At 49.0% G+C, this 13,791-nt stretch overlaps 5 protein-coding genes and 1 non-coding gene across 6 annotated transcripts; 3 read left to right on the top strand and 3 right to left on the bottom strand.

Moving 5' to 3' along the window:
* Positions 1-721: 721 nt before the first annotated feature.
* Positions 722-2,010, bottom strand: VTN49DRAFT_3602 (uncharacterized protein; the record flags this gene model as incomplete). Its single annotated transcript, XM_069411457.1, has 2 exons — positions 722-1,865; positions 1,928-2,010. The coding sequence occupies 2 exons, from the start codon at positions 2,008-2,010 to the stop codon at positions 722-724; spliced, it is 1,227 nt and encodes a 408-aa protein (XP_069268073.1).
* Positions 2,011-4,210: 2,200 nt separating this feature from the next.
* On the top strand, positions 4,211-5,732 carry VTN49DRAFT_3601 (uncharacterized protein; the record flags this gene model as incomplete). Its single annotated transcript, XM_069411456.1, has 4 exons — positions 4,211-4,588; positions 4,751-5,036; positions 5,097-5,387; positions 5,452-5,732. 4 exons carry the CDS (start codon positions 4,211-4,213, stop codon positions 5,730-5,732), a joined length of 1,236 nt encoding a protein of 411 aa, XP_069268072.1.
* A 931-nt stretch (positions 5,733-6,663) lies between these two features.
* On the bottom strand, positions 6,664-8,067 carry VTN49DRAFT_3600 (uncharacterized protein; the record flags this gene model as incomplete). The annotated part of the gene is made up of 6 exons (XM_069411455.1): positions 6,664-6,987; positions 7,051-7,350; positions 7,419-7,610; positions 7,669-7,736; positions 7,796-7,832; positions 7,891-8,067. 6 exons carry the CDS (start codon positions 8,065-8,067, stop codon positions 6,664-6,666), a joined length of 1,098 nt encoding a protein of 365 aa, XP_069268071.1.
* A 2,197-nt stretch (positions 8,068-10,264) lies between these two features.
* Positions 10,265-11,932, top strand: VTN49DRAFT_3599 (uncharacterized protein; the record flags this gene model as incomplete). The annotated part of the gene is made up of 4 exons (XM_069411452.1): positions 10,265-10,462; positions 10,520-10,628; positions 10,687-11,234; positions 11,303-11,932. The coding sequence occupies 4 exons, from the start codon at positions 10,265-10,267 to the stop codon at positions 11,930-11,932; spliced, it is 1,485 nt and encodes a 494-aa protein (XP_069268070.1).
* A 255-nt stretch (positions 11,933-12,187) lies between these two features.
* VTN49DRAFT_3598 (uncharacterized protein) lies at positions 12,188-13,078 on the bottom strand (the record flags this gene model as incomplete). Its single annotated transcript, XM_069411451.1, has 1 exon — positions 12,188-13,078. One exon carries the CDS (start codon positions 13,076-13,078, stop codon positions 12,188-12,190), a length of 891 nt encoding a protein of 296 aa, XP_069268069.1.
* Positions 13,079-13,425: 347 nt separating this feature from the next.
* On the top strand, positions 13,426-13,518 carry VTN49DRAFT_t53. Its single transcript has one exon. It is a non-coding gene; the product is annotated as a tRNA-Arg (tRNA).
* The last annotated feature ends 273 nt before the right edge of the window (positions 13,519-13,791 follow it).

Below are 13,791 nucleotides of genomic sequence, written 5' to 3'. Positions count from 1 at the left end.
CTCGTGATTACTCCGCCCGTCGTCGCAGCGGATTCGTTCGTCCGGACGGAGCCAGGAAAGCAATTCGTTTACAGAGAAAAAAAAAAAAGAATTCAACGTTCAAGGAAAAAAGGAGTCAATTCACTTTGATTTAGGCCTTAAACTGAAATCTCAAAGTGGATTCAGACAGCTCTCAACAAGGCAGGACTCGCACTCAACAGGCAATCGAGGCGCGCGCTACGAGGAAGATGATTGGATGATGGCAGATCAGTGGTTTGTGTGGGAGCGAAACGAGGAAAAAAAAAGTTCGACCAAGTCTTTCGACTCTCCGAGTGAGGAATAAAAGCTGTGTGCAATTAGTATGGTTACTGGCCAGTGATTCTGTTCTACTTGAATTTCTATAATCTCCAATTCATTTCCTCGCAAACCTCTTTCCATGAATTGGCGATAAGAAGGCGACGCTGGCCCGCGCCCGCGTCAACTTCGTTGTGCGTCTTGGCCGCTTTTGGCTGGCGCTCGGCTAAACCCTAATACCGAATCGCAGGATCGACCGGTCTTAATCGAGCTTCGATAGAGCTGCATTCATCATATTATGGAGGATTCATGTCATGTAAACATCGTCGTCGCTTCCAATTGTACAATACAAACAATCACACACAGAATTCAATGACCGCCAATCCGCACCCAATGCATTTGAAAACAGGAAAGCTGAAAAGAAACTGGATATAAACCGAACGCCTCTCTATGATTCCTCCCTTAGCCCACAAATATCGGTACCGAAGATTTGATCGATTAGATACCAAAATCGCCAGTATAGGTTGGACTTCTCATGGTCGAATGTGCCATCTTCGCGAAACTGCGGCCCATCCCCGACAATGTCACCCGTGAACCAACTGAGAATCGGGATTGAACGGAGAATACGCTCAGTTAATGTTGGCTGCGGAGGGAGCGCCTCATTGATCGGGCGAATAACTGCGCGGCGAACAGTTGGAATGTGTGTCATATACTCGGATGATGGTTTCTCCTCGGGGACGTTGCGATGACGAAGATTGGCAGACGGTTCTGGCGCGGATGCTGTAGCGGAGCTCACAGTTGCAGTTGAGAGTTGCGAATCTCCTTCACCTATGTCTCCTATGGGGGAGAGATTGGTCACACCTGATGACCTTTGCAGAGCAGATCGTTCCGGTTCTGTTCTGCGGCTCAAGAAAGAGGATTGTGAAGAAGGGAAAGTATGATGGGGCTTCGGCCGATTCGATGTTACGGCCGAAGAGTCTTTCGGAATGGGAGCATCTTCCGCAGGCCCTCGTCCATGATACAACTCGCAGTATACAAGATGGCCGTCAATTTCTTGTGGAGAATAAAAGCAGGCACGATCCGCTGCTGCAGCGGAGTCAAATGTAACTTTGATCCAGTGATAACCCCCAGCATACCGCTTGGACTTGCGGTTGGCATCTGCAGAAAGGTTCGCGCGGATCACCACGTCACCGCCACTGAGCATTTGAGAGTATCGATTGGAAGAACTTGGATCGCGACGCGGATAATCCTCACAGATCATTCCCTGCGATATGCGCTCATATTTATCGATGACCTTCCATTCCGACTCCTTGTTCTTGTAGCCGTAGAGAATGCATTCTGTGGCAACCATATCCACGTGTTTCCGTGAAGCTTCCAAGTTTGATGATGACGACGATTTCGGCAAAGTGTTGTTCATCCGTTCCTCTTCCTGTTGTTGTGACAGAAGCCGAGCGAATTCAGCAACGTTGGGATTCTCCTTTTTCGCTGGCGTTCCAGTTCGCGTTCGCGATCGGGCGTGATCGTAGCGCGCATTACGTCGGCGCCCAAATGGCCCGCTCTCTTCCGGTGGCCGTCGAGGATTTCGGCTTTCACTGTTGGGAAAATCCATGTCAGTTCTGTTTGACTGTAAGCCGCTGGTGATGGCCAAACTCACTCCTTGTAAACATAGCCCCATGGGAGTAGGTTGCCTTTATCATCGCGTGCGCGCTCCTCTGGCGGCACGAAATGGTACTCCATTGTTAATGGAATATCGAGCTCGCCGATACACCACTTTTAATGACGGAGTCTGCCAGCGCGTTGACGGGGGTTTACTGATGGACCCAAAATAAACTGTTGCAAGTCGCAAGCCCGCGACGATCAACAAAGAGGAATTTTTAAATTACGAGTATTTACGGGTTCGTCTTTACAAGTGCTTGGAATTACAATACGCGAACACGTGCATTGTCCAAAGACCGTTTAGTGTGTAAATTAGACCCACATCAGAATGTAAATATATTTATACTATTGGCTGTACATCACGTGATTAAATGTAAATCTCACGAACCTGATGTTATTTTGAATTTCGATTTCAGCTTGTCTGTCTGACAGTTTTAAATCTCAACGGCCAACGCACAACCTGCGTCAAATGCTGTGCTAGAATTTGATGACTCTGCTGGCTGACGATGACATTCTGGATTTTGAAAGAATGTCGTGTACATGCTGCGAACATGTTCGTAGGTTACTTCCAAGTTTGAAGAGTCTAACGCTCGGCTTGCCTTGATTACACATCCTCTCAGGATCCCAGAAGTGTCGAGACGAAGACGTACCTCCTCCATCGCGCCAGCCTATATTACATCGACGACAGAAATCTGCGGATTGCGGTGTTTGAAGGCTTGCTAGTACATACCTGATTGCTAGCAGTGTTCTACAATGTTGTTATCTCCGGGCGTATTCAGCAGGCGAGCTCAATACACATTGTTGACGCCATATAAACCTATAGTCAGATGTTGCCTTGGAAATCACCGGTCTCGTCCAACACTTGGGCACCAAGGCGATTCCTGCAGTTGAGGGGAGGTTCCAGCTGGGGTTTTTGGTTGCAATAGCTTGATTCACATTGCTGATTCTACCTTCTGCGCTTCGAATAGAGTTGCCCAGCCCTTCGTCAGCAGGCGTCCAGGTCAATTGTGCTTGGCGTTCGCAAGATCGATGGTTGCAATATGATCTTCGGCGTTCAGCCTTGCAACACGTGCTTCGCCAGAGAAATATACTAGCGGTGCACGGTTGATGCTTTTCTTCGTAGAGTATCCAATGGCGGGAAATTGTATTCCGGAATTGACATCGCGGCCGCAGTCCGTCACTGACTTAGATTATCTGGAAATGAAAGAGGACTGTATACCGTATGCGCCGTCTATGGCATGCTGCAGCGCTGAGGGGGATTTCGGCTAAAACAAATCCCGGCAATCGAATCCTTCCAGGCAGTCGAAAGCGGACGAGGAAACTACTAATTTTATAGAAATCGCCATAGTGAGAGGAATTGAACGAGCACTCGGCTGAATAGACATAGCGCGAAGTTATTACCCCCCGCCACTATCAACCCCACGAATTGAGAGCCTTTAGTTCAGCTACTTGAGTGGGGTGCACTTGCAAAAATGCAAAGATATCTCCTAGGTTGGTCGGAATCGGGAATCCCGTCTGAGTGCAATAGACAACCACATTCCGAACAGCCCGAAGTAGCGGATGAACTCGAAGCTGAATCCCGACTGGCTCGGATCCGTGAGGCTGAAAGTCAGGTCGGCGTTGGCCGACTTTGTGAGAAGCACAAAAGAGCCAACACCAAGAGAGCGGGGTTCTTTCTATTGAAAATCCGCCACCCAAGAACACGTTTGCCTTTGGATAGAGACAGCACTAGTACTGAAGATGAAGAAGTTGGTTGAGGCGTTGGTTGAGACCTGGGAGCGCTCAAATAAAATTAGCTGATTCCTCATACTCAGTGCTCAGTGTGAGCCATGCAAAGAGATCCAGACTTATTTGCATTGGGCCGCAGTTTTGGTATGCACGGCCTGAAGGGTCCTTAGATGGCTAAGACTGATTCCACCTGGAGCATACGGAACCTCGTGGGTCATCCGGTGCCGAGTGGCACAAGAACGTAGTACTTGGTAATACCTAGTACGCGGCGAAGGCAGCAAGAGAATTTCTGCCTACGAATTGTGAATGCGGAAATAGAGTTACTCCCTTTCTTCAACACAAATTAGTGGGCAGTTCGATCTGATGAATAATCGGCCTTGTATCAAAGACAGAAGTGGATCAGAAGCAACAACTAGTCAATATTAGAAGGAAATTGAACATACTACACCATATGTAGCAACATGTACTCCGTAGTGAGTACTATTTAATCAAGACAACGCCATTCCGATCTTACTACTTGACCACCGCCGTTGACCCAATTGAGATTTCCAACATGCCGGAGTCAGATTTACCCATCATCATTATTGGCGCTGGAATCAGCGGCCTAAGCCTTGCGCAGTATCTACGCCGCGAGAAGATTCCCTACCATGTCTTCGAGCGCGATCCCAGCATTGATGCTCGGCCTGGCGGATGGGGTCTCACACTACATTATGGCCTTCCAGCACTGGAGGAACTGCTGCCTCCCGAGCTTTACAGCCGCCTAAACGAGACCAATGTTAACATTGAGGCCGTAAACGATCCCGGCCGCTACCTCTTCTTCGACTTGAAGAACGGCGAGGCCAAATACTCGCTCGACTTCCCTAAGACTGGCAGACTCCGGGTGCTGCGCACCAAGCTCCGAAAACTGCTGACTACGGGACTTGACATTACGGTAAGCGTTGAGACCAACAGTCCCTGAAAATGCCACGAGATTGTTCTCCGCAGTCTCGTTATTCTCTGTTACTTTCAGAAGTTATAGCTCCGCATACGTCGTAACCTTGCAACCCCTTTCACATTGCTGATCCCTGTCATTCTAACTCGAATCGTCCCATAGTGGTCGAAGAAGTTGGTGGAAGTGCGAGAGAACCCTGACAGCGTGACCGCAATTTTCGAGGACGGCACAACCTGTGAGGGTCGGCTTATAGTCGGCTGTGACGGCAGCGCTTCGCGCGTCCGCAAATATGTGTACCCTACGACCTACGAGAACCAGACGGTACCAGTCCACTTCGTCGGTGCTACTGTTCGATACACTCCCGAGCAGATCCGTCCCGCTTTGGCTTTGGACCCGTATTTCTTCCAGGGCACTCACCCGGAAACGAACGTGTACCTGTACTTCAGTGGTAAGTGTTCTGGGAATCCGGGAAGCTTAGATCCTTACTTATTGAACTTTGCATCACTAGTTCTTAACACGCCTCGGAATATCGGCAATGATACCGATTACTACGTCGCCCAAGCGGTCGTGACCTGGTCGTACGACAAGAATATCGAGATTCCGGAAAATGATGCTGAAACGGTGGCGCTCATAAAACAGCTAACTTCGAATTGGGCGTCCCCCTTCCGAGAGCTGATCGAGGCTATTCCGGAAGACGCCGAGATCAGGCGCATTCATATAAGTGACTGGTATCCGACAACGAGTCGAGAGCATGAGAGAGTCGTGGTTATGGGCGATGCAGCCCACAGCATGACTATGTGTGAGTACAAAATTATGAATTACGAAGATGGGCGATCATGACTTTACTAATGAAGAATACGTAGTCCGGGGAGAAGGGGGCAACAATGCAGTCGTCGATGCACACGACTTCGCAAAGAGAGTCGGACATCTTCTTAAGCAGAAAGATGTTCCGTTCGAGAAAATAGCCGCCGCGCTGCGTCAGTATGATGAGGATATCCTGGTCCGGGGCCGTGTTTCGGTGATCAATTCTCGACGGGCCTGCTTGGATGCCCACGACTATGCAAATCTGACGGACCAGAGTCCTCTGGTGGCACGTCGCGTGAGAGCGGATTGCAACGGTACTAACGGTACTAACGGTAATTAACAATAGTTTTGGTCGGGCGGGGACACAGATCCATATCACACGTGGCGGAAATTCCTTCGAATCCTGGCTCAAATGAAATGCACACATAACACATCACATAGATCATAGATCATACCTAGAGCACAGATAACTGGTCAATTTCCCCTTCAGGGCAATTCGACAACATGTACAGGTGCTGTACGGAGTAAGCATTGATTCGCACATGTAGCATTACTACTTTCATTTTACTATTGCGGACAGTGCAGCAAGAAAAGGTCAGAAGATACTAGGGTTAGGGCTTAACTACTTTTAGGGCGATCTTAGGACGGCCTTGGCGGCGGAGGGGCTTTTTCGGTGGATCCTCACCTCTGGGTCGCTAGTGGACCCGACCCTGGGGCAGGTTGTGAAAGCTTAATTTAGCGCGTTGCTTTGCACGAGTCGTACCTCGCATACCCATGCACATTTCGATCCGAGACATTCCGTACCCTGCAGGCTGTTCCTGGATCTGAAACCCAAATAGATTGTATGAAGGTAGGGAGCAATGGATGGACCCTGGCACTCGACACGTGCCTACTCGGTAAGTACCTAGTACTGTAGAGAGTCTGGGTCCCCTTCGAGGTCCATCGTCAGTGACGAAGACCACATGAATCGTGTTGTCGATTGCAGATCGCGACGATCATAGTTCCTAACCTCCTAGCATTACTACTGTAGCTTGGAAATCCCAACACAAAGTGCAACCTGGGGCGGAACTTTTTCAGGGACGATCGCGCACCTGGCGATAGGTTGTTTGCTACGGTTTGCTTTGGTCTATTGCTGATTCAAGTTACTTCCTCCTCCAGGAGTATCATCTCGAACTAATTTTGTGATGATTTATCTCGTATCTATCGAGAAATCGCATGTCAAACAGAATACAAAAGAAAGGAAAAGTACAAATGAGAGATTCCTTAGACCCTTAACCAAACATTTTGCTACTTGCCATGCTGGGTTGATCATCCACTGTAACCCGATACTCCGTCGTTCGCATGATTTTATCCCCGGGATGCTCTCTGCTCAATAGAATATGTTCATCGCTGAATGTTGCTTTGTAAGGGCTGGCGGCTGTTCCGCTGCGTTCGCGACTGGCTGAGATGTCCTTCCCGTAGACATGCATGGCGTACCGGCCGCCAGAAGATGCGTTACCGCGCGATCGGCCCTTGTAGTACCCGATCTGATGGCCAAAGTCACTGATCCAGCGTTTTAGCATCGGGGCGAGGTACGGCATGGAGCTGATGATCATCTGGAGAATTGCATTGATCAGTATCGTTTCTCAGGTGCAGAGTGTAAACGGTAGCAGACGTACCCCAACGTTGAACTCCACTGTACCCCAGAGAACCAACATCGTCGAATTCCCATCACCGTACGCAATTGTCTGGATTTGCGTAAGGCGCATGACGGAGCAGAACGTGGTAAAGAATCCGAGTAGAAACAGGCAAATCACGCCAGCCTTGTGAGCTGGCCTGATCCTGAGACTCAGCAGCAAGGGTATTGGCAGGGCGATAATGATCAGATCGCACAGAATCGTGAAACCGGCGAGGCAGTAGTTTGTTGGTCCGAAGGGTAGGCATGTACCTTTGATGCTCGGGTCCCATGAAGCCGCGACCTTGACATCCAGTGATATTAGTGATGGTCTCTAATCATACAGATGTATATGGTGTAGGTGGGCCATACCGGTCTGCAATTGAAGATTAGTACCAACGTGCAAGCCACATGTCCCAATGTCGAGAAGGCGGCCATGAAGTAGACCACAAATCTATATGGTCTCTTCGTGGTCTTGTCCAAGAGCCGCAAGTAGCTGATACACAGCGCCAGCTTGAAGAGTCCGACACCAAGTTGATAGAAAGGTCGTCCCGCAAAGTTAACCTGGAATAGAATGTCAACGGAATCAAATCACGCAGTTCAATACAAACAAGCACAGTACCTTCATGTAAGTACTGAGATTGGCCTTTGGGCGCTCAGTAAGTGGAAGTCCAAGTCCGTATCTGGTCTCTTGAATTGAATCTGTGAGCTGCTGGAGAGCTGTGAGCACAACTGTCAAGGCTACTTACGGACGATGCACAGCGAACTGTAAACAATGCTGAAGATCTGTACACAATGAGTCTCAGCGTCTGTGCTGCGATCCTGAGTTGTCAACCAAGCTCACCATTCCAACAAGAACGATATAGTCGTCTGCACCAACTCGCCCCTGATACGTCCGAATCAGCAGCCGTGTAGACACTGTCCCAGTCATCAAGACTGTCAAGGCCACGCACACGGCGATGACCGTGGGATAATTGGACATTGCATTTTGTTCAGGCGTCGCATTGTAAACCCAGCCCATGGTGAAATGACGAAGAATGAGCGGAGAGAGACAGACGATAAAAAAAAGATCTATTCTATGGAAAGAAAAACCGACATCGCGAGGCGGCTCAACGACTGGATCGAGACATTGACCGCCCAATGCCGTAGTATATAGGTATGATGAGAGATGAAAAGCCAATGTTGCCGCAGTATCTGATATTCGTTAATCATGCAGTTTATGATGAGCTTATATCCAGCCTCTTCAAGCTTGAAAATCCTAGGGAAGTGTTGCAGCCATCTAGCTCTGCAGAGCCAGGGACATAGTGTTTGTGGAGTGTCAGCGATACGATCTAGGATGGATTGAGTTTCCAATAGTGCAAATCGGCGGCCCCAGTCGATCCTTATGCCGTGATCAGAGATCGTCAGACCAATTCGGTGGAAATTAGAAACTGGATCATGGCGAGCTACTGGACAAGGCTCCAATCATTGTGGAGCTATTACGATGAAGAGCCGAAGATCCGTCCACTCCCATGGTCGTCCGATGACTTCAAGTTACGACCTTACTCGCTCTGCTCTTCATCGTAGTAAGTGGCCATGCACTAATAAGTATGCGTCCTAGGATCTGAACTAATCCCAAATCTGAGATTCCAGAACCTACCTAAAGAAGGTTAATCGTCCAGGGCTCCAAACTAGCCTCGCCTCTCCTCCCGGCACCATATGCAACATAATGACAGGGAACATCAGTGAATTGTCTCATCCGCCACCCCGCGAAAGCTCTCTGGTGAGAAAATCGTCTTCACCCTCGACGATATGTGCTGAGAGACTGGCCGTTGCGGCTATATACCTATTAAAACAGGTAGTTATAGCGTTCAAACACTTTCCGAAGCTACGGGTTGTATTGATTCGTCATCATCTTCAGAATGATTAGGTACCGGAGTTGTATCAAACGTTCCTCTCTTACCGTTCATCGCATGATCGCTCTTGTTTGGATCTCTGGGATCATAGGTGATCATTTCCGGTAATATATCGGACCCCAATGGATCTCCGGTCTGTCGATGCACGGAGGAGCCGGGCCCATGTCCTCTGTAAGTATCGAAATCCGAAAGTTACAAGCTTCCCTACCAAGAGTCCAGAAGTCATGGCAGATGTTGATACAGTTACGATCGAGTTGGTTACAATTGACTATGACGAGTAGTTACGCTAGACCTAACATAGGTGGACAGGATTTGGTAAGTTTCTGATCTCCGCCGCTTCACTAAGTTAGGTTATTTCGGCGGGCAAGGGCGCTTGACTAACCCAAGATCTCTCCCAACTTTTTCTAAAACCGTTACACTACTTTCGTTGCCTGAGCAGATCGTACAAGGATCGGCTTGATGACCCCTGCACTGATGATTTGATTGGTGACTTCCCCCTTATTCTGCGATGTTTCCGATTAAGGCCCTGGCAACGTTGCAAGCCGCCACACGACATTGGTAGGCTTAGGTTTTAGGGTTGACCAGGGTTGTAGTGCTAGGCTATGCCCTTTGCCTATTTGAGAAAAGCCTCGTGTTATTGCCCATCAAGGTTGGGTGAGTGGCTGATTGCTTGTTGCTCTTATTGTTCTTAATTGATTCTTATATTCATAACATAGCGAGGTAAATTGCAAATTCCTGAAGGGAGGTTCCGCCACAAGGATTTGCTTGCCGAGAAGTCTTTAGCAAGCAACATTGTGGATGTGTTGGCACGGTTGGCGTAATGAATTGAAATTGGGCTGGTGCAAAAATCTATTTATTCAGCTCTGCGATAATCAGCTATTTGTGCCCTCAATGGGCATCAGAGATATTCATCCTATTTAATCCAATATATAGAAGCCAGGAGGGCCCAGAACATGCAATCAGGGTGCGTCCAACAGCACTTGTTGCACCATTTGAAGTTTGCCTCTAGCTGCAGTGTTGCAGTGAGCCAGGGAGTTAAACCTACTCCACAGAAGTCTTGAAGCGAAGCTGTCGCTTTTCCCCGGCTAATTAGCGATAGATTGGGCTCTTAACCCTGGCATTCTTTCGAAGTGATAAATCTCCCAGATAGCAGTTCTTGAATGCCTCGCTACTTGGTGCAAAAAAACGCGAGACATCTGCAACTTCTGTTGATGTCTCGTTCAGTTGTCTCTGTCGTTTCCTTCTCACTTTGTTAATCTAGTAGTATCCTTTACTTCCTCCGCCTTCCTGCTCTTCTTGAACCGAATACAGCCTACTTTCAGGATGCCAGACGAAACTGCCATTAAAGAGGGCGACTTCAAGAAGCAGGATGCGGCCGGAAAATATTTGCAGGAGCATGCCGACAACGCTGCGGCGGACAGCGTGGACCTAAAGAAATTGCGAGCAAAGATCGACTGGCATATCGTCCCGTTGATGTTCTTGTGCTATTTTCTGCAGTTCATCGACAAAGTCATCATCAACGTGAGTATAGCTGTGGTTCTCTTGCATAAGAGTTCTGTTTGACATATTTCCTCCTAGTATGCTGGTGTTATGGGTATCCGCGATGAAATTCACCTCGTTGGCAATGATTTTTCGAACGCAGCAACGATATTCTTCATCGCATATCTAGTGTTCGAAGTACCCAACAGTAAGCGCGCCATGTGCAGCCTGATATTTTTTTCCTCTCCAATATTAATTCGTCGCAGCGATCCTCCTTCAAAAGGTCCCAGCTGCAAAATGGCTTGGGGCTAATGTTTTCCTCTGGGGTGTTGTTACCGCTGCCACCGCTGCCGTCAAGAACTATCCCACACTGGCGGTCGCTCGAGTCTTTCTGGGAATTTTCGAGGCAACGATCGGTCCCTCGCTGATGATCATCAGCAGCCAGTACTATACCAAGGCTGAACAGCCTTCGCGCTTCAGTATCTGGTACACGGGCCTTGGTGTAGGCCAAATCCTCGGTGGTCTCATCTCCTTCGGCTTTCAGCATGTGAGCCCCACGGCGCCATTGTCTGGCTGGCGCATCATGTTTATTGTACTTGGTCTATTTACGTCTCTGATCGGTGCTTTGACGGCCATATTCATTCCCGACACCCCAATGAAAGCCCGATTTCTGTCCGAGGCCGAGAAAGTCGCTCTCCTCCGACACATCAGCTCCAACAAGACCGGTGTTTGGAACAAGAAGTTCGATCCCAAGCAGATCATTGAGGCTTTACTGGACCCTCAGGTCTGGATGTTGACTTTGCAAGTTGTCTTGGTAGGTGGATCCAAGATATTATATGAAGAGCTTATATGAGGAGGGATACAACTGACGGCTGCCATCAGCAATCTGTCTCCAGCGGCGTTATCACCACTTATTCCTCAACCTTGATTAAGAACATGGGTTTCACCCCGAAACAGGCTGCGCTCCTCAACATGCCGAGCGGAGTTGTGAGCATTTTCTTCACTGTTCTTGTCGGATTCGGAATCCGCAACACTTCTTACCGATGGGCCTGGATCTTTATGTGCAGTATTCCCGGCATCATCGGCGGAGGCCTGATGTCCTTCCTTCCCAGCAGCAACAAGGCAGGGTGTCTCATTGGCGTCTACCTGGTCAACGCTATCGTGGCACCTTTGCCCATCATTTATCACTGGACCGCCGCAAATTGTGCCGGTCACACCAAGCGGTCTTTCGCCAGCGCTCTTGTCGCCGGCTCATTCTCCATCGGTAACATCATCGGACCGCAGACCTTCCAGGCTAAAGATGCCCCCGAATATCGGCCCGCTAAGATCGCTGTCCTTGCTACCCAGGCTGCGGCTGCCGTGATGGCTGCCGTTCTCTTCGGTTACTATGTCTGGGAGAACCGACGCCGTGACAAGCTGAAGTCGGACAATGACTCCGACACTGCTTCCGAAACCACTGCTTGGGCAGGTCTGACTGACCGTCAGAATAAGAGTTTCCGTTATGTCTACTAGGTATGAGTTGCTGTGCTTTCAATTATATAGTGCGTATTGAATACCAGATTTAATTCATCGTTCATTGAAGATTTCTAGACATGGTCAATACAGGCAGGAATACGATATATTGCATGTAACTGAACGGTTACTCACGAGTCAGGTAGATTGGTAGTATGATCCATTTAATCAGTCAAGCAAGGTCCAAGCTCATGCCAAGGAAAACCGTGCCATTATGTTATTACATGCATTTGTGCTGTAGCATGAGAATTATCGCTATGCGTCCTCATCGGAAACTTCTTCAACCGTAACATTTCGTGTTCCAGGCGCCCTCGTCTCGGCTTCTATCTGTTTCAAGATGTCCTCCGGGTCCTCTTCCGTTGGATCGGTTCCAGACCCTTGTTGTCGTTGTGGCTCACGCTGTTGTGATGGTGTCCCACTGACTGGTTGGGCACTTGGTACATATCCAGCTTGCTCCAGTCGGTCCATCTCCTCCGGCTCAAGCAACCTCCCTTGTCCCTTGATGCTCTCTTGCTTCATTCGGACAGTAGCAGGGACGAATTTGCTTGTTGCTTCCTTTCGCAAATCTCGAATCACAGGAGCTGCTTCGTAAACTGTCTTAGACTCGACAGGGACATCAGGCTTAGGAGGTAGAGGATGCGGGCCGCGATGTTCTTCTGCAGCTTCACCGAATGACCGACGACGACGAGGCGGGATGGGCGGCGGCGTGTCTCTGGGCATAGGGATATTCCGAACCTCTTCGTCAGTTTCACTGCTGTCGCTGTCCTCCCTCCATTGGGCCTGAGGCTGTTGACCTTCTCGTCTTCTCTTCCCCAGCACGTTACCGCCCTTTCCCTTGTCATCTTGCTGTGGTTTCCCAAACTGAGGTGCCTTATCTCCCAGCGCCGCTCTGGCTTTCTGCACTGCTCGAAGATCACGTTCTAGCTCTTCTAGAATCTGTTTCTCCCGCGGACGTAATGGTTGTCCTGACTCTTCGATTGCTTTGATCTCATTGATTTGTCGCTGAATGCGCTCCGGATTGCGACGTGCCAACTTCTCGTTCCGTCGAGCCAGCGCCTCCGCTTTGCTCTTCTTTAGAGCCCTCTGTTTTTCTAATTTCCGCTGAGCCAACGCTGGATTAATCGCGCGTTCTTTGTCCTTGGCCATTTTGAGTGGACAGAAAAATGACTTGATCCTCGAATTTCAGAAAAATCGCTTGCTTGGAGGACTGTAAACCTTGTCAGAGAAGACGTGTGAGGAGCTTTCCCGGGGAAGGCAAGGTCGTTTGACAGGACACCGGCGCGTTATCAACTTCAGAACATTTGAGGCCGTTCTCAAAAGGGCCCTTTTGACTGGCGTCGAGCTTTCTTCGTCCAACAGCCAGTGTTGGTGGCGAACAGTATGTAGTCACGAAAAACGTAAGGACCTCGAAGCTTGGGAGTAAGGTCAAGGATGACTGATTGAGTTTGTCATTAGCCTGATAAAGACAAAATCGGAACGGATGGCTAGTCGATGTCTTCGTGGTGCAATGGTTAGCACGTCTCACTTCTACTTGGCTCAGTAGGCCAGTAATGAGAAGGTTGCCGGTTCGAGTCCGGCCGGAGATGTTTTTTTTTCTGCACCTTTTCGCCTCCCCTCGTGTCAAGAAGAATTGGCGTAATCATCCCCGTAGACGTGGCATTATTGATTTTCTGTTTTTGCTTTTATTTGGCCAGCTAAAGAAATGTAACTCGTTCGAGTCCCATGTCAAGGACTGTCCTGTAATTCAGTGTGTCGATCTGTTAAAAGTCGGACGAAATGTGCATTGGCTGGAAGATTGCATGCAGATCAATGAACGTGAGAGCGTAACTGATAAGATAACCTAGGTAATTAACGTAATT

Source organism: Thermomyces lanuginosus, assembly GCF_041956635.1.
Source record: "Thermomyces lanuginosus strain ATCC 200065 unplaced genomic scaffold VTN49scaffold_29, whole genome shotgun sequence".
NCBI lineage: Eukaryota > Fungi > Ascomycota > Eurotiomycetes > Eurotiales > Trichocomaceae > Thermomyces > Thermomyces lanuginosus.
The sequence above is the reverse complement of the archived record's forward strand: the minus strand, read 5'-3'. Positions and strand labels throughout refer to the sequence as shown.